The sequence below is a fragment of the Kogia breviceps genome, chromosome 4, assembly GCF_026419965.1.
Source record: "Kogia breviceps isolate mKogBre1 chromosome 4, mKogBre1 haplotype 1, whole genome shotgun sequence".
Taxonomy (NCBI): Eukaryota; Metazoa; Chordata; class Mammalia; order Artiodactyla; family Physeteridae; genus Kogia; species Kogia breviceps.
In genome coordinates, this window is record NC_081313.1 from 4,768,628 (window position 1) to 4,789,315 (window position 20,688).

At 41.7% G+C, this 20,688-nt stretch overlaps 1 protein-coding gene across 3 annotated transcripts in view; it reads right to left on the bottom strand.

The window, feature by feature from the left end:
• MED10 (mediator complex subunit 10) overlaps positions 1–20,688 on the bottom strand; it is a 296,180-nt gene that overhangs the window by 146,323 nt on the left and 129,169 nt on the right. For 2 of the 3 annotated variants that reach the window (XM_067030778.1, XM_067030777.1), the window contains exon 3: positions 13,552–13,691. In XM_067030778.1, coding sequence (XP_066886879.1) covers positions 13,552–13,691 — 140 coding nt within the window. Of the gene's footprint in view, positions 1–7,747; positions 7,985–13,551; positions 13,692–20,688 lie in introns of those variants that run through there. The other variant, XM_067030776.1, reaches the window with a different exon arrangement.

Below are 20,688 nucleotides of genomic sequence, written 5' to 3' on the forward strand. Positions count from 1 at the left end.
TAAGGAGCAGGGGCTCTAGGGCACAAGAACCCTTGGAACTCCAGCTCTGCCCACTCCTCACTGCCTGGTCTCACTCACATTTGTTTGCTTCTCTGTGCCTCTGCCTCTTTACCTCTAAAATCTGGATAACAATAGCTCCCACCTCACTGGGTTGTTACAAGGCTCCAATGAGGTAATACAAACTAGGGACATAGAACAGTGACAGAAATGCCCAATAGCTCTTAGCTATGATTATTACTGCATACCTTTCTTTACACCTCAAATCATTTAAAATGAGTAGATTTTTTAATTGTATTTTATTTTTAATATCAAATACTCTACAGCCAACATTCAAATCCTTTTGGAAAGAGAATCCACACAGGGCAACCTGCAGTTACCTAGCAGCAGGATGCTGAGGATGTACCACTGTGGTTACACTGAGCAAGGCCGGGGAGCCCACCTGCTCTGGCTTTGCTCTCCCTGATGCCCTTGTTCATCCAAGAGTGGACTAGGAAAGGAAGTGTCTCCTGGCCCCGAGGACTGGGAGTTGGTATCTTCTCCCAACCCTTCCAAATCCTCATTTTCCCTCAATCTATTCACCTGGTTGTTTTACCTTAATGCAAATCCATGAATGCAGAATTTCCCATGAGAAGGCTCTGAGGACTTATCACTTGTTCTGAGTTTTGCATCCATTTCTTTTATGGAGTTTCAAGAAATCTTTTGGGCCCCGTTTTTCTTTTCATCTCCTTAAATTCAATTCATTACAGTCCAGTTCAATCTGTTATAGAGATCAAGTTATACACCTTGATTCCATTCTTGATTTTACCATCCTCATGGGGAAAACTGATGAGTTCTTTGTTCAAAGCATTGTGAAGACAGAGGCTTTTTAATCTACCTTGAGTCTGTATCTACACCACTGTCAACTGTATGCCCCGCAGTGTTCATGGAGAAGCATTTTCATGCAGCACACTTGGAAATGGGAACTGTATAGCATAGAAAAGAACTATATCCAGAAAAAGAAATACAAATAGAGGAAAGTTAAGAAATTACCTTTTTGAGACAGGCTAAGAAATCCAGATTGGAGAAGGGCAGGCTGAGTGGGGAAAAGCCCTAAGAACATGGTGTAGCAGGTAAAGGAAAGTTGCAGGAGTGAAAGAAGACATACTCATGGGTCACAGGAGAGGTCAGTACCCTGGACATACCCAACTGCAGGAGTAGCTCCAGGTGTCCTGGGAGCATGCAGGATAAGAACAGAGGAACCAGGGCAAACAACACTTATGTTTTGTATTAGTCTGCTTGGCTGCTATAACAAATACCACAGACTGGGTGGCTTAAACAACAGAAATTCATTTTCTCACAGTTCTGGGTATCAGTATGGTCAGTGTCTGCAGAGAGGTCTCTTCCTGGCTTGCAGACAGCCACCTTCTCACTGTCCTCACATGGCCTCTTCTTTGTGCCAGCATGGAAATAGAAATCTCTCTTCCTCTTCTTATAAGGCCACCCATCCTATTGGATTAAGGCCCCAACCATTATGAATTCATTAAACCTAATTGCCTCCTAAAGGCCCTCTCTCCAAGTATGGTCACATTGAGGCTTTAGGGATTCAACTTAGGAATTTTGAAGGGACATGTTCAGTCCACAGCATGCTTAAAGAGAGGAGAGATTAAAGAAGGAAAAAAAATGAGTTGAGTTGAGTTTATTTTATATGAAACTAATAAGCCCAGAGATAACAGGTAATAAGTGGTTAGATAGTCATCGAAATGTTTCTGTTTCAATTTGTTTTCTTGGAGGAAACTTGTAAACATGAATTACATATGAATAACATTCTGAACATCTTGTGTAGCTCCTTTCCTGGACATTTAAAAGAGAAGATCACCTTTTGGTAGGATATGTGCGTATAGCTTTGACTGGGACTCTGAAGTGTATTAAATAGTTTAGAACATAATTATGATCACAGTGTGTGTGTTGCACCCATGCTTTCAGACAGGTGTGTGCAGCCTGGGACTCCCACACATTTTCTCTTGTTGTTCAGCTCAGCAGTCTGGCTACAGGAAGAGGAACCCTCAGTGGTCCTCCCAAAATTGATAAGAAATCTATGCTGTATGTCTGCAGCCAAGACTTAGGTGTGAGCTCTCCAGGCCCAGCAGGTGACCCAAATCAATCCATCCAGAAAAGGCAGGAGAACTAACAACCTCAAAGAGCGTGTGGTGCCCGTGGGGAGCTTTTCCTTGCTAAATGAATTGATTTTGACGAAAGCATTCAGCATCTACTGGGGAATGTGTCTCGTCTTCATGTTACCAAGCCAAACTTAAGTCCACTCACCTGAGTGCTGTAAAGCCAACCTATGGACACCGGGCCATGGTGAAGGAAAGTGAGGCATTTACTGCGGGGCACCAAGCAAGGAATCCAGGCAGCTAATGCTCAAAAGACCCAGACTCCCTGATGGCATTCAGGGAAAGGTTTTTAAAGACAGGGTGAAGGAAGGGTGTTGCTGGGTTCATGATCAGCTTGTGGACATTCTTCTGATTGGTTAGTGGTGAGGTAATTGGGAGTCAACATCATTAACCTTCTAGTTCCAACTTGTCTGGGGTCTATGAGCTTGTGGACAGCATACAGTTAACTTCTTCCACCTGGCAGGGTTTCAGTATCTACAAAACAGCTCAACAGACATGGTTCAGAATATGATCTATAGCCCTTGAGGAGGAACTAAGTGTCCTTGACTTTGTTTAATAGTTAAACTCTATTTTGCTTTGCTTGACTGTTTTCCCTTCTTTCTGCATTTTCTCACTTCTCTGATTAAATTTATTTTTTGAAAATTGGGGAAGCCCTGGAGGCTAAAGTTTCTCTACAGAGAAGAGTCAGGTGGAGGACATGGGGGCAGGGATTCTGTCCTGGGAAGGACCCAAAGGGTCCTGTTCAGTTATATTCATAGCTCCTCCCTGACCTCTGCTCCTCCTGCCCCTGACCTGGATCAGGAGTGTCTGTGAACGCTTCACCCAGCTCTCACTTCAGGAATGAGATGGCATTTTGCTATAACTAAGGGTGCCCACTGCATACCGTCTCCTGGGCTTCAGCACAAGCAGGAACTGGGAGAATGGGCTGGCTCTGTTGCTGCTGTTCCTGGAGCTTTTCAGGAGCGGCTCAGCGCCTTCACTTTTTTGTTTTTCTCAGCATCCTCTACACAGCACCCAGCCTAATTCCATGGACCGCACAGCACCCAGCCTAGTACCATGGACCGCACAGCACCCAGCCAGGTTCCATGGAAGCATGTCCTTTTCAGAAGCTTTTCCATGAAAAGAAGAGCTCAGAGAGCTTTTGCTTTTTAAAACATTCGACTGGCTCTCTGTAATCTTCCCTCACACCAATTTAATCCCCTAAGGATGGTGCTTCTGAGTTGGCTTTTATCATTACTTACCCTTAACTAGGCAGACCTTAATGAAATCATCAAATCAAATTGTGCCTTTTGCATCATAATTATGATTGTCATACATAAGAGAGCCATGATTTATTCTTTCGTTGATCAGATACGTATGGGTCCCCATAACTGTCAGTGCATTTTACATTAAGTGATGGTTTGATCTTGTCTGGGCTGAATCACATTGTACATTGTACCCCCACGATATTTTTTTCTATGTATTTAAAACCCATTTGTTTGTGTCTGGAAATTGGCTAGGTAACTTGACAAATTTATCCAATTTATAAAGGTCTCTTGTAGCATCTTGTTTATGTTCACTAAAAGAACACTCTCACTTTCTCTGGCCCTGTTTTTGTTGCTGTTTGCTTTATCGAGTTTTGCATTTGGAATTGTCACCGGAAACGGTCCTGTCATGAGCATTAGTCATGCATTCCTCCCAGCACTTCTCCTCCAAGAAGAATGACTCCAAAAGCTTCACTGTAAAATTTTGCCCCAGGAATCTTCCACCCCGAGTAAACATACCAGATCTAGAACAAACTATCCTTTACCACAAAAAATGTGGTACAGCATCATTTCTCAGTATCCTCAAAAAAGAAGGATGGAATTTACTTACTATATGAATTATCCTTTTTAAAAATAATTCTAACCCACTAATTAAAAGTTAATTGAATAAAGACTCCAAACAGAACAAAGATGTTAGCTTTTGAAATTATTTCCTGAACTTGCCTTTCTGGGGAATAAATTTCAAACTATTTCTAAATAATCTTTTCCACCTCAAACACAATTTCTTAGGTTAACGCAATTAATGCCTACACCAAAAGTTAAATATTTTGAATAAATAAAAACTGGCTTATGGTTCTGAAAAACAAAATGGAGAAAAATTAGGACTGCTAAATTTTGTTCTGTACTTGGACAGCAGCCAGCATTTATTCATTCTCATTTATTTATTCATTGGATCTTTTGCTCTAAACTATGCACAAATTCATATTTCTAAACTAGATATTACCAAAATATTCATTTTGCACTTTGAGCTTCTTTTTTTTTTTTTTTTTTAGTGAAATGAGTGGAGGCTCAATTACATTTAAGGAGCATGAAAGGCTGTTAGGTTAATATTAACATCAGTTCTCAGTGACCGAATCTCAGGTTATTGCTTAGCATAAGCAACGTAGCCTGTGGCTGCTCACACCCAGTCGTTTGCTATGCTGCTCTGCATGGCCTTCTGTGTGATTTCTTGAGGATGCTTTCTATGCCATCTGCACAGTGTCTTCCAGGGCATGGCTCTGGCCTCTGCAACCTCTTCCAGAACTCTGCTCATTCATTTCTGAAAGCACCTGCCCTTAGATAAAGTATGGCAACAACATCTGCAAATATAGGCTGATCTCAGAGCATGAGTGGTGCTGATATTTCCAAGGTCCTGGCAGCATCTGCATCCCATCCTCCTCACCGTGGCTGTTTCCGGACGCCATGATAAGGAAGTCCCCATGAACTCCCTGCCCCGGCTCACTGTGAGCCTTCTGTGGCCCCCCGTAGGTCCGCACTGAGATTCTCATGGCATACAACTGGTGTGTTTCATCCCTGGACCACGGGCAGGAGAGGTGCCTGTCTCACTTCTGTCCTCACTGCCCGTCTCAGGGGGCAGCAGGAACATAGACGGAATCAATGTGTTTTGATGAATGGATGGATTAATGAATGGACCAAGGATGTTGACTGGAAAACAATGGGATTTTCTCAGCCTTTAAAAAGGTTTTCCAGGAACCCATTTACGAACCCAAATAATCACACTCCCCAAATTCTAATCAGATACTTTGTCTGACGCTGGGGACAAGGACACGAGCATTGGGGAAATTCAGTTGCTGTGCTGGTTATTCCACATCCCTCTCACTCACCATAGACCCCTCCTCTGCCCAGCTGTGCCCTGCTCTGTGCCTCGGGGGAGAAGTCTTTGGCTGCGTCATCAAGGCTGCCTCAACCTCTGGCTTGAGATGACGTTTAGCCATGGAGTCACTGACAGATCTGGGAATTGGAAGAAAGAAAGGTCAAGGCATTTCTTGTCCACCCTCTCCGTGCCTTGGCCATGTTGTTCTGCCTCTTCCAAAGCTCCAGCCATCACTGACATGGAGCGATGGTTGGGAACAGCTCCCTCCTCCCTGGGGGATTCCACGCACTCGCTGGCTGTCTTAACCCAGGCTGCACCTCTAGAGCCTGTTTACTAAGGACGCTGATGGACACAGATCTCTACTTTTCACCTGACATCCAAATGAACTCAAGATTTAAATATAAAAATTTAGACCATATGAGCACTAACCTAGAATGTAAGTATCAGGGGATCTTGGGTGTCAAGAAGGCTCTCTGGCGCTGAAACTGGAAACCATAAAGAAAAACATGACAGCTGTGTCTAAGAAACTTTAACTTCTATACTCTAAAAATACCACCTGTGGTAAGCATAGCAAAGAGCCATTTACCCCAAATCTAAGTCTCATTCCTCCCTACTCTTGATTCCTAACAGAACCCGGTTTTGTTCAGGGACGCATTTATCCAGTTGTTTCTGGGGAGAAGGCTCGCCCCAGTCCCTGGTCTGTGTACCAATGGGTCTACACCCACTACTCTCATCTGTGTCCTTGGCTGCTGTTTTGTTTTGACACAGTCACGCACTTAGCCAAAGAGACCTGTTGCAAAACCATCCCTCTCCTCACCCGCAAAGTTAGGTTTCCCTCTCTCCTTTTGCTTAAAATGATGGCTGTTCATTCATTCATCACTCATTGATTTATTGATTCCATCTGTACATACACTGAATACTATCAACAAAGGCTTCAGTGTCTACATCCAAAACAATATTTATTTAAAGGTGTTTGAGAGCAGACTTGAGACAAAGACCTTCTCCATCAAAGGAGATCAATCCTTTAAAAGGAAAGCAGCCTGAAACATCAGTGAAACCCCCAACATCTCTCTTGACTGTGGTCATCTGGGTCAGGGGCAGCTCAAAATTATTTAACAAGATCAAAATATAAAGAATGGAGGAAGAAAAACACAAGAGAAGCTCAGATACTGGGGCACTCCATGATGTCTGTTTAATATGATAAGAAAAAAAAGGAGAAGAGAGAGACATTTTCTATTATTTATTATATCCCTCAGGCAGCGGATTCAAAGCCCCAGCTTCCTTTAAAAAGAGTAGGTGCACTGGTAGCAAACTTTCTGACCCTCAGAAGCGGGTGTGGCTACTCGACTGCCAAACAAGTTTTAGCCTGTGGTCAGCACGGAAAACTCGGGAATACCATGTTTTTCCACACTGGTGAAAAGACACAATTTCTCATATGTCAGATGATTCCCAGTTTTCAAGCAATAGAAACAAACAAAGAAAAACAAAACAAAACTTGGAGTGCCCTGCTGAGGTCACATGAAGGTAGACATATTAACCAACTGGTCCACAAAGAGGATGAAATCAATCAACCACGCACATTGTCCTGCAGGAAAACTCAGGCTACTCGATTCTTCTCCTTAGGTCAGAATTTCAAAGCCACCTTTCCACATGCCTCATCCTACCGCCTCCAAGTTCTCTTCTGAGGGCAAAGCCCCTCGCCCCCTACCCCCCTCACTACCTCCCCTTCCTTCTGGACACCATCCTGGGGTCACCACCAAGAGCTTTAGCCCATCCTGGTTTTACCCAAACTCCTGTTTTCAACCTTGGCAACGTGAATATCTGTGGCGTTAACACAAGGACAAATTGTTAAGAAGAGTGTATATTTAGCAGACAATTTTTTAAAGCCATAAATAATTAAAATAGATACATTCTCACAAATTATGCATATGTGTGTGTTCTCTTAAACATAATAATTATTACTCACGTATCTTTATGTTATTAACATGTCCAGATATTCTAAATACACATATTAGGTTATTTCATTTATCAAAAAGTTGGTATTTATGGCATTCAGCTAACATCTACTGTTTTGCTTGCCTCTTTCCTGGAATAGCATCCCTTTCTTTTGGCAAACTGACCCCCACCTCCATGTGGTTCTACTGGAGATGATTAATCAGAGAGACAGAAAACAGCATGCCAGTTAGGTGAGGGCTCTGGAGGCAGACCATGTGAGGTTGGTACTATTATTCTTATGAAAACGATGAGGAAATTGAAACCTAGAGAGGTTATAAAACTCTCTGAAGGTCAGACAGTGATTTACTGTATTTGTAAGAAACTAAAACAGGCCCTGCTTCTCCCAGTTTCCAACTATCAAGATCTATTCAAACCATACCTCTCCGTGTTCAACCAGAGAGGGGGGATAAAAGTCTTACTTTTTTGAACTGCTGAATTATTTTCCTAGGGCTGCCTTAATAAATTATCGCAAAACTGGTGTCTTTAAACAGCAGATCTTTATTCTCTCACAGTCTGGAGACCACAAGTCAGAATCCCCGTGAAGACTCCAGAAGAAAATCTACTCCATGTCTCTTCCAGCTTCTGGTGGCTCTGGACGCATCTAGGCTTGAGGACGCAACACTCCAAAGCTGCCTCTTCCTCTCATTCCTTCTTCTCTGCCTCTGTGTGTGTCCTCTCTTGTTACCTTCAGGCCACCATCAATGGACTTAGGACCCATCCTAAATTCAGGATGATCTCATCTCAAGATCCTTAACTTATTTACATCTGCAAAGACCTAATTTCCAGCAAGGTCCTGTTCTGAGGCTCCATGAATTCTGCGGGGACACTATTCATCTCACTACATATGCTTACAGCTGAAAGAGAGATTTCACTTCCACGCTCTTCGCCCCATACACCGAACTCAATTACGGGGACATGGCCCTTCCTTGAAATCACACCACTTCTTTGGGAGCCCTTCTTTGACCCACTCTGTTTCACATGCACTCCCACACTTGTCTAACGTGATCAGACAGTGCACAACAGCTGGCAGTCCCCCAGAGGGACTGCCAGACCTTCTTCAGCTCTGTAGACCTCTGCGGGCCCCTCTAATTACCTAGTTTGTTGAATTCCATATGTCTTTGTGCATCTCATTGTAATATACAGAATTTTCCTTGGGTTCATAATCAAACTATAGGTGCTGAAAGCAGTGGAGAATGAAAAGAGTATATGGGGGGGGAGTCTATCTATCTACCTATTTATCCATCCATCCATCCATCCATCCATCCATCCATCCATCCATCTATACAACATACATTTACATATCTATTTATGTATCTAAGCTATCTATTACTTATCTTTCTGCTCAAGAAATGGATGCATTATTTTGTAAGAAGAACATATAAGCTTTGTGCAATTTTGGTTTATAACAGTGCCTGGAACACAAGTGTTGCTTAGTAAATATTGTTGAATGAATAAGCTTGATATCTCAGATTTGTGAATTTTATAAACCTTTCTTTCTCATCTACTCTCTCTGAACCACAAAAAAGATAAGATCTACTAAAATTCAGACAAAAAATATCCTAGATATGGATAAAAATTATAATTGTGTGTCAAAATTAATAATCTATATTATTAAAAAAAATTTGAAACACCTATAGGTAAAACATATACAGACTGGAGCGGTTATTTGTTTAAGAAATTATTTTTTAAGAATCAAATACTTCCAAAACATTATTTATTTGGAAGAACTCCTTTGAAAGTAGATTGGCTTTAGATGACATTATTTAATTTCACAGGAACGAGACTGAAGAGGAGCACATAAACCTATTCTGTTTATTTTATTTTTGATATTCAGTTGAGAATGAAGTGGGGCTCTGATTAACAAAAAGCAATCAAAATCCATGAGTCAGATATGGAGCTAAAAATAATACATTTTTTAAAAAGCTACTAACTAGTAGGAGACCTGAAAAATATGTGGGGATTTCATGATCGTAATTACCAGTCTTTCAAAGGAGGATTCCTACTCTTGGAGGAAATACTGACTCTATTTATTGTGAGTTTTGTGGATTTTGTGATACTCCAGTCTCTTCCTAAAAAAACAGACAGCATCATCTGGTGAAGGCGTGAAGTCACCTGACAAACTATCTATGACCTAGCATTTCCTTCTCATAAGGACTTCTTCCCTCATCTACACTTTTCCCAGAACCTGGGGCTTTACACAATCTAAGAGGGACAGCCTTGCTGCCACCTGCCCATCAGGAAGAGACCCGCCCACTCTACACAGTGAACTGGTTTTCCCTTCATGTCTTCTCAGGGCTCCTCATGCATTCCTGGCAGATCTGCACCCCGATTCCATCTTCTCACCTGAGTCTTTTCCTGTCCCTCTGGGTTCTTGTCTCTGCTATTTCCTTCACAGCAGACAACACCACCTGCCTTTACATGTACATGTGTCCACCTGTATCCCCCACTCAAATCTAAATGACTGTCTCCGGAGCAGGCTTGGCACATGAGAGGAGCGCAGTGAACTCCTGTTGTGGGGCAGGTGGTCGTGGGCAGGAGGGAGGGGTCTGGGTGAGGTGACCAGGTGGCTGAGGTTTGTGGAAGGGCCCAGGTGATTTCAAGTCTTGAAGACCATCGTGATGAGTTTGGATTTTATCCCGAAGTTGATGACAAGGCATCGGAGATCTTGAACAGGGGAGTAAGTAGGATGATTATGTTTAAAAAGATCACTTTGGATGTTGTAAAAAGACATCACAGGAAGAATGGGTGGAAGCAGGCAGACAAGTTGGGAGGGTGCCATGGTAACCAGGTGACAGATGCCAGTAAGTCATGTGGGAGGAGACATGGGTGGGAGAGCAAGACAGGTTCTGGTTTGTGTATGTTTCAAAGCCAAGGCTGGAAAACCTTGCCAATGGATTGAATGAAGGTGGAGTATGAGAAAAAAGAACCAAGGAAAACTCCATGGTCTTGGGCCTGAGCTTTTGGCCAACAGTGGATGGACCATCTACTGAGCAGGGAAGATGGAGAGAAGAACTGGTTTGGAATGGGAGGTAATGGGAGCCTTCTCAATCATGTCACATCAAGACATGTCTCAGGGCTTCCCTGGTGGCGCAGTGGTTGAGAGTCCGCCTGCCGAGGCAGGGGACACGGGTTCGTGCCCCGGTCCGGGAGGATCCCACGTGCCGCGGAGCGGCTGGGCCCGTGAGCCGTGGCCGCTGAGCCTGCGCGTCCGGAGCCTGTGCTCCGCAACGGGAGAGGCCACAACAGGGAGAGGCCCGCGTACCGCAAAAATAAAAAGACATGTCTCAGATGTGCACATGGAGATGGAAAGTAGACAGTCACATTTGGACAACTGGAGTTCAGGGGAGAATGGAGTTGGGGAATAACTCGGGGAGTCACCAGCACATAATGGTATTAAAGCAAAGATGTTGGATAAGAACACCTAAGGATGAGACTAGGTGGACAAAGCTACGGGGTCCAAGGAGTGAGCCATTGGGACTGAAAAGAGGAGGAGAAGCAGGTACAGGAGACTGAAAAAAAGCACAGCGTGAGAGGGTCAGATCCTTACTATACACAGTGCAGTAAGTCAGACAAAGACAAGTACTGTATGGTATGTCTTATACCATCTAAAAAATAGAACTAAAAAAAACAGAATCACAGATATAGAGAAGAAACTAGTGGTTACCAATGAGGAGAGAGAAGGAGGAGGGGCAAGATAGGGGCAGAAAAATCCTATGTATAAAATAAATAAGCTACAAGGATGTATTGTGCAACACGGGGAAAATACCCAGTATTCTGTAGTAACTATAAATGGAATATAACCTTCAAAAATCGTGAATCACTACATTGTACACCTGTAAATTATGTGATATTGTATATCAACTGTACTTCAGTTTTAAAAAAAATGAAAAAGAAAACCCTCATAAGAGAAAATTAAGGCTTTTGCTGCAATGGGAAGCAAAGACGTACAGAGGAGAAGGGCGTGCAGAATCTCAGGAGGTTTTCTTTTCCCTTTTGTTTTACTTTAGATATGATAGAGCACAGCCTAGTTTTCAGCTTGAGAATGAGCGAGAACAGGAGGAGATATTCATGCGGAGGAGACAATAGATACAAGCGCGTAACTTCAGCATTAGAACTCGAGCAAGCAGAATCACGATGAAGATGAAATAGGTACTTAAGTCCACTGGCTGATGGGGCACTAAGACAGAGAGACTTGTTTTAAGAAGAAAAGCGCTGGTGACAGAGGAGAACGATAGACTGGTAACACTATGAAACCATCCCGCACCTAGGTGTCTACAGTTTTTCTCGGGAACAAATGGAGTGTCTGTCTAAAAGCATTTGTCCTACGTAATTCTCCTTAAGGTACAGAGCAAAGCCCCTGCTCCTCTGTACAAGCAGCTCACATTATTACCTGTGAATGGGCACCTGCTAGTTTCCGAACACGTGACTCACGTAACGAGAAGCGGCCGTAGGATTTGCTCACGCGGGTGGACGGCTCGACGTCCTCTGCTCTGCCGTCCAGTAAAGCTCCTGGTGAGGGTTGCAGGATGACCTACCAACTGTCGTACGAACTACGTTTTTAATCAGTGGTTCACGTAGTTTATGTTTCAGGAAGATCTTTGTCTCGTGGCAGAGAAATGTAATTACGATCTGTCTTATAATGGGTTTCCTTAGATCTTTATTTCTCCTGGAACTCACATTCTTCTGTTTCTGGCTAAAGAAGATACACTCTCAGAAAACCTGGATTTGAAAATGGCTCATCCACTCTGTAGCTCCATGCCCCGAAGTGAGCCATCCCTCTCTCTTAGCTCTCTTTGTTTCTCTATAAATAGGTGCAATAGCACCTGCTTCCTAAAGCTCTCCTTTAGATTAAGTGAGACAAAGCATATGAAAACACCTGATGGAGTGCAAAAAAATACATATAGGAGTTTCTTAAAAGAGGAAAATATTCGTTTCTTAAAGGAGCTATCAACACTGGAACAGGTGGGGCGGGTCATGCCTTGTTCTCACTGCTCACTCCACAACTGTTTCTAGAATCATCCACACCACAGTTCATTTCTGAAAGGAGTCCTTTCTCTTGCGCATGTCTTATAACCTCACAATACCTAGACTCTGACAATCTTAACACCTTTCCTATCATACATTTCATTTGTGAGTATTTTGCATCTGAATGACATTTACGTTCCCCCCAAAATTAGCTGGAAAGTTGAATTCCTTTGTTTTAGGTTTACTGTTACACAAGTTATTTAGTACCAGGCTTTAGGTCTTAAAACCCTTAAAAAAAAAAAAAAAAAGTGCCAAGAAGGAATAGGAATTGTAGCCAGTGATATTTGTTTTGGTTTGGTGACATCTCCCTCTTCACCCAGAAGGGATGCTGAGCCCGTGCGGTAGCTCAGCGACCTACGCCGGCGGGCTGTGGGACCAGCAGTCTGCTCCTGTGGCGGGAGCCTGGGAAACGTGTGTGGGAAGCAGCGTGGGAAAGCCTGCTCCCTGAATAGAATTCCCAGTTTTTCCATGGGCTCTATTCTGTCCTGTTCCAACGTGGCACATTGGAAATCGGGACATTTGAGGAGGATTTCTTCACTCAGGGATTATTTACAAAGGTTTGGTGTAGGAGAACCACAAGGCAGGGCTCAGCAAACCAGGGCTTGTAGCAGAAGAGCTGTTGCCAAGCCGAGGCCTGAAAAGAGAAAGGGAGGGAGCAGGGACCAGACTGCAGGTGGCGAATCTTGAAGACTGGTCACCTTGAGAGAAGCCAGGCAAAAGGGCTTCCCAGAGAGGACACCGGGAGGATGCCTTGGTCTCCTGTCAAAGCTCCCTATTGGGCAAAGTCCAGTGGAAGCCAAGGGCAGAGAGGGAGGAACGGTGAGTGGGGAGGATTCGGAGGAGCAAATGGACCCAACACACTACCTGGGAGAAGCTAACGCTCTGAGCCTCACCTCCTCAGCCATGAAGTAAGAATGTTGGTAGTGCCTCCTTTATAGGGTTAAAATCCAACTGGATTTTCTTTCCTATTTCATTTATTTATTTATTTATTCATTTATTCATTTATCTATTTTTCTTTACAGTAGGTCTTTGTTGGTTACCTATTTTTTTCAAACTGTATTTTTTTAAAAAAAACCCTTTAAACACAGACCCTAGTGCACACACACACACAAATTAAATGATGATGGTGTCATCATCTACCTCCTCAAAGAAAGAAAACAATGCCACTGATACAATATTGCAGGACAAGATTTGAGAAGTGTGGTGATGAAACAGGGAAACAGATACTAATCACGTAAGTTGCTGCCCTATGGTGACTCACCTTTTCCGCTTCTTCTGCCTCTAGACTTCTTCAAGGAAGCAACAGCAAGATGAATCCTCAAGGAAAATGTCGAGGTAGAGGTTGGCAGGCTGAGGAAGTGGTGTGTTACAGGCCCAGAGCAGGAGAATCCATAAGGGTATCTGGTTGCAAAAGGCAAGGGAGGCTGATGAAAGGTGAAGCTAGTAAGAAAGACACGTGAGGTTGGGAGGTGCCCTGGATGGAGTGCTTGGATTTGACATTTTATCATGTAGGTAATGGAGATCCATTTCATTATTTTAAGCAGGATTATGACTTGAGAACTTTTATCTTTAAAAAATTAATCAATGGTATTAGGAATGAAATAGGGGATATCGCTATATATCCTTCAGCCGTTAAAAAAAATAACAAGGGAAAACAATAGACAATCTTATGCTCATTAATTCAACAGCTTAGAAGAAATGGACCAGGTCCTCAAAACCACAATTTACTAAAACTCATTCAAGATGAAATAGATGAGCTAAAATGCCCTATAATCATTGAATATATTTCAATTTCCACCAAATTCTAGGGCCTCATCCTCTCCTGAAGTCACCTGGTGAAGGGGGAAAGCGAGCTGGTGGGGAAAGGCACACCCACATTTAATGGCTTTGAGCTTGATATTTCACATCTCACCTTGTCTCACACCCCACTGATAAGAATGAGTTATGTGGTCCACTTAGACACAAGACCTGGAAAATATAATCTAGTTGTGGATCTAGAAAGAGGAGAGAGAACACAGGTGCTGGTGAGTGCACAGGGAGAGCTGTAAGGAGGGTCTCCTTCCGATGTTTGAGAGCTGATTAATAATTAATATTAATATTAATCATGACCAACAACTGCCTCCTCCTCCTCATTTTCTGACATTTATTGAGCATCAGTATGTACAGGTACTGTTCTAAGCCCGTCAAGGTCTATTAATTCATTTCAACCCCACAGTTGCCCGAAGAAGCAGACACCTTTTTAATTTCAGTTTCCAAATGAGGAAACATAGACCCAGGGAGACTGAGACATCTACTAGGAATTACACGGCCAAAAAGTGGTGAAGCTGGAGTATGAAGCCAGCCGACATTCCTACAATGTCGTCCCACAGAAGGATCTTTGATTCTTCCAAGGGCTGCCTCTGAAACTCTCAAAAATATACATTTAACTAAATTTCCTGTTCATTGGATACAATCAGGAAATAACACCTGCGTTAAATTAAGGAGGTGGAAGTAGAAAAAATGGGAAGTATTAATAAACAGGAAGTTCACAACAAAACACATAGAAATATCACAGAAAAGAGCACAGAATCAAAAGCTGTTATATTAAAATATTATTTAGATAGACCACTAGCAAAGCTGATTCAGTGAAAAAAGTAAAAGATGCAAAAACTAAGCACGGAGCTAAAAGGGAACATAATCACAGATAAGATAGAGATTTTAAATGATAATAACATAAGAATATTATCAATAATTATGCAGTAATAAACTTGAAGACCTAGTTATGCATAAAAATTTGAAAACTTAGTTGAAATACATTCCTAGAAATATACAAATGCCAACTTGGCAGAAGAATAGATCATTTGTATAAATCCACATATGTTAAATAAATTGACACTCCTTATTTAAATAAAAGCACAGCACAACAAAGCAAAATATGGTTAGCTTGCTTTGTAGGTGTGTTCTACCAAACTGTCAAGGAACAGTTAATTCCTTCTTTAAATAAGTTGTTTCAAAAAATGCAAACCTTAAAACATGCAGTTCATTTTATGAGACTACTATAATATTCATTCCAAAAATAGACCAATATAAGTAACATAATTCATACTTATGAATATAGATATAGATATGAAGATCCCTAAATAAAATAGTGGCTAACCAAATCCAACAGTATATTAATGAAAATAAAACATCATTAGCAGGGAGAATTGATGCTAGGAAAGCAAAGGTGATTCACTATTTTAAAACCTACTAATTTATAACATCAGCAGACGAAAAGAGAAAAACGTGTATGTGTATCCCAATTCATGCAAAAAATAATTTTAACTAGGGGCTGAAATTTATTAAATAAAAATATCTAATAAAAAAACAAGAATAGAGGGAAAAGACCTACAGCAACCCCTTTAAGATCAGGAAAGGATCTCACCTCTACAGTTGAACATATTCCTCATAAGGAAGAAAAATAAATGATAGGTGTAAGGAGGATGGGAAAAAAAGAGATATAATTGCCATTACTTCAAGAAGCCATGATCATCTACCCAGAGAAGTCAACATAATTGACAATCGATTAGAACTATTAAGAGTGTTCAGGAAGCTTGCAAGATACAGGGTCAGTCTAAAGAATTATGTCCATCTCCAAAAATACAACTAAAACCAAGATACCACTCATAAGCTTCAAATTTATAAGATGTCTAAGAATTATCTTAGTCATCTATTAAGACATTCAAAAAGACTTAGTAATAAAAACCACAACTTAATGGCGTAATCAAAGACCAAGGAGACCAGAGAAGGAGAAGAGAGTGCAGACACAGACTTTACACACGTGGGAACTTATGTGATAGTGATGACCCCATCAATAGTGGAGAAAAACTGTGCAGTAGGGTTGTTGGGAAACCTGGCTCCATGTATGGGGAAAATTAAAACTGGATCCCTACTCCACATCATCATGGACTAAGACCTAAACATGATAGGTAAAACTAGCAAGTTAGCAGAAGAGTGGTGGGAGATCCTTTTTGACCTAGAAATGGGAAAGGCTACTTGAACAAACCTCCAACGTCATCTGTTTGTCCTTTCCTCTATGTTGTGGACAATTTCCTTGATTTCACCTTGTCATTCTGATGGAAGTTTTACTTTAACTATCATATCTCAGAAGGAAATAGGGTTAAATGTAGCATCCCATATTAAATGCAATGTGATGCTACTTACTATTGACAGATTACATCTCTGTGATTCAGTTTCCTCAACTTCAAAGATGAGGAGAGAAGCTGTATCTACATCAGAAGCTTGCCATGGGGATTAGATGAGGGTGGATGGAGAGATATTGAGAGAGAGAGAGAGAGACATGATGTGCTTGTAATGGTGCCGGGCATATAGTGAGCATGATGAAAACGTGAGCTATCATTATTATAACCCACTAATATCGTTTTATACTCTAAAAGCTATTTCCTATTCTGGGTATTTCTGTTGCAAGGCTTTCTTTTTATAGATATAATGTTTTAGTAGTATTTGATGGGACTAATAAATATCACCCTTTTTTTCTCACCCACATTCTAAACCATCTAGGATAATTGACTGATACGAAAATAGTCTTTTATTATTATTAAGTTGACAGTGAAGCTGAAACTTGGTCAGCTTGCCAAGTGGACTTCACCAGATTCAGTCACCATCACTAGTGGGGCTGGACCATGCAGAGCTTCCCTGACAAGGACACAACCTGTGCCCTCAACTTGGCCCCTGGTTAAGAGAGGAAAGGACATAGGTCCTCAGGCATGCAGATCTGAAAGAAGTGGGGGGGCGACACCTGCTCCGTAAGGCATCCAAAGTCACCAACCTAAGGAGTTGCTTCTCTGCCCCTGGGTGGCTTAACACAGCACAGGTTTGTTTTTCACTAATGTTCAGTGTCCACTCAAGTCCAAGCGAACATCCAGGGCAACCCTCTTCTACACAGAAGTTCAGGGATCCCAGGGGAGGGGGCTCTGCCATCCTATAACTGCCTCACCAGGAACTTGCAGCCACCGCAGTGGACTTCACAGAAGAGCACGCTGGAGGACTCTGCAACAACTATTAAGTGCTTTAGCTAGAATGACATACGGTAATTCCACCACAGGCCATTGACAAGGACTAGCTATGTGGCCTGTACTGAGTTGAGTAGGATCCCCTCAAAATCCATGTCCTCCAGAAGCTGATGAAATTGACTTTATTTGAAAATAGGGTCTTAGCCTATTTATAATTTTGATAACTTTCTTTGTTCAATTTATCTTGGCCCATGTGGTGGTTATATTTTTAATTTTTTGAGGAATCTCTGTATTGTTTTCCATAATGATTTCACCATTTTATACTCCCACCAACAGTGTACAAGTGTTCCAATTTCTCTACATCCTTGCCAATACTTACTACATATATATATAATAGCTATTCTAACAGGTGTGAGGTGATATCTTATGGTGGTTTGATTTGCATTTCTCTTATAATTAGTGATGTTGAGCATCTTTTTTTATTTTTTAGATGTTGGGGGTAGGAGTTTATAAATTAATTTATTTATTTTTGCTGTGTTGGGTCTTCGTTTCTGTGCGAGGGCTTTCTCTAGTTGTGGCAAGCGGGGGCCACTCTTCATCACGGTGTGCGGGCCTCTCACTATCGCGGCCTCTCTTGCTGCGGAGCACAGGCTCCAGACGCGCAAGCTCAGTAGTTGTGGCTCACGGGCCCAGTTGCTCCGTGGCATGTGGGGTCCTCCCAGACCAGGGCTCGAACCCGTGTCCCCTGCATTGGCAGGCGGATTCTCAACCACTGTGCCACCAGGGAAGCCCGAGCATCCTTTCATATACTTGTTGGCCTGTTGTGTGTATTATTTGAAAAACTGGCTATTCAAGTCCTTTGTCTGGGTTAGCTGGGTTTTTGGGGGTTTTATTTTGTTTTCACTTTTTTTTTTTTGCATTTGAGTAGTGAGAGTTCCTTATATATATATTTTGGATATTAATCCTTTATCAGATATATTATTTGCAAATATTTTCTCCCATTCTGTAGGTTGACTTTTTACTGTGTTGATTATTTCCTTTGCTGTGCAGAAGCTTTTTACTTTGATGTAGTTCCACACGTCTAATTTAACTTTTGTTGCTTGTGCTTTTGATGTCATGTCCAAGAAATCATCGATGAGGCCAATATAATGAAAACTTTTTTCTATACAGGAAGTCATACGAACAAGGTCAATTCTGAGAGCTCGTTCATAAGTCCAATTTGTTCAGAAATCCAACAAAGTTAGCCTAGGTACCCAACTAACACAATAGGCTATATAGTACTGTACTGTAATAGGTTAATCATACTTTTCATGCAAATAATACATGAAAACAAACAAACACAAAAAATAAAGAAAACGTTTTTAATCTTACAGTACAGTGCCTTAAAAAGTCCAGTAATACCAGCTACATCGCCTCTGCTTTTACACTTGCTTCTGGATATCCTGGGCTGGAAATAAAGATTCTGTACTACTGCACTCTATACAACACTGTACAGTAAAGTACATAAAATCACAACCACTTGTAGAGGATGCACGCATGTGACAATGTACGCCAGACACGTGAACCAACTTACGTGATTGGACACGAGAACTCGTGTTCACATCTTTGAAAGTTCACAACCTGAATGTTCTTATGTAGTGGGCTTACTGTATTTTTCTTCCAGGAATTTTACAGCCTCAGGTCTTACATTTACATCTTTAACCCACTTGAGGTTGGTTTTTTTTTTTTTTTTGTATGGTATAAGATAAGGATCCAATTTCATTCTTTTGTATATGGATATCCAGTTTTCCTAACACCATTTTTTGAAAAGACTGTCCTTTTCCCATTGTGTATTCTTTGCACCCTTGTCAAAAATCAGTTGACTGTATATATATATATGGGTTTATTTCTGGGCTTTCTATTCTGTTCCATTGGGCTTCTGGGTATATATCCAAAAGAATTGAAATCAGGATCTCAAAGAGATATCTGCACTCCCATGTTCACTGCAGCATTATGCACAATAGCCAAGACATGGAAACCACTCAAATATCCACTGACAGATGAATGGCTAAAGAAAATGTCATACATACATTCAATAGGATATTATTTAGCCTTAAAAAGGAAATCCTGTCATTTGTTACAACATGGATGAACCTGGAGGAATTTATGCTAAGTAAAATAAGTCAGTCACAGAAAGACAAATACTGCATGATTCCACTTACATGAGGTACCTAAAATAGTCAAACTCGTAGAAGCAAAGAATAAAACAGCGGTTATTAGGGGCTGCAAGGGAAAAAAAATGAGGAATTGTTCAATTGATAAAAGTTTTCATTATTCAAGATGAATCGGTCCTAAAGATTTGTTGTACACATAGCGTCTGCAGTTAACGATATTGTATTCTGCAGTTAAACATCTGTTAAGAGAGTAGATTTCATGCTAAGTGTTCTTACTACAAGAAAAGGGAGAACTAGGAACACAAGTAAATATTGGCAGGTGAGGGATATGTCTGTTACCTTGATTTGTGTAACGTTAACATGGGTGTTTATATATGTCTGAATTTATCAAATTGTCCAGTTTCTATATCAATTATACTTCTTAAAAAGCTGCTATTTATTTATTTTTTGGAGTTTTAAAATTTCAACCTATAACACCAGTAGAAGCAGAGGGTGATGATGGATGTATCGATGGGAGGAGGGTCATCGTAATCAAGTTAAGAGGAGGCTATAGTGGATGAAATCAGGCCCTAATGCAATGACTGTTGTTCTTAAGAAGAGGGAAATTTTGACATCCACACATACACGCACATAGAACAGCATGTGAAGACTCAGGCCGAGACTGGAGTTATGCTATTGGAGGTAAGGACACCAAGTATCACCAAAGAGAGCCAGCAACCACCAGTTGTGTTACTTTGTGTCACTTTATACAGCAGCCACGAGAAACTCATCCATAGCTCTATCCAACTTCAAGGGGCTTGGATGGACCAATGCATCGAAGAGCTTAACCACTGTCTCCAATGTAACCCTTCTGTTATGTCCCTGGGGCTGCTATTCTTCCTCTTTCTAGACTGGCTGTGGATCATCAGAACTTCCCTTCACTTTCATGAGTGCACGTCTGTGCAACTTGGATGCATGTTCTAGGCTTCAGACCAGTGATAGCAGCAAATGCAGCTCGTCCCCATAGAGAGAGATGAGAGCATCACCAGGGCACCATGGAAACTGCAGAGTCAAATTAAACGTGAATCCCAGGCTTAGCCTACACAGCACACGGGCACATGCACGTACTCACCCACCACTACCAACTGCACCACAGCGTTCAACTGCACAATCATAGGACATGGACATCATTTGGGTTCATAGCCCCCAGGGGCCAGGCTCAGCAAGCATGTCATGGGCCAGTGTCTTGGCCCTAGGACTGCAGCCAACAGGTTG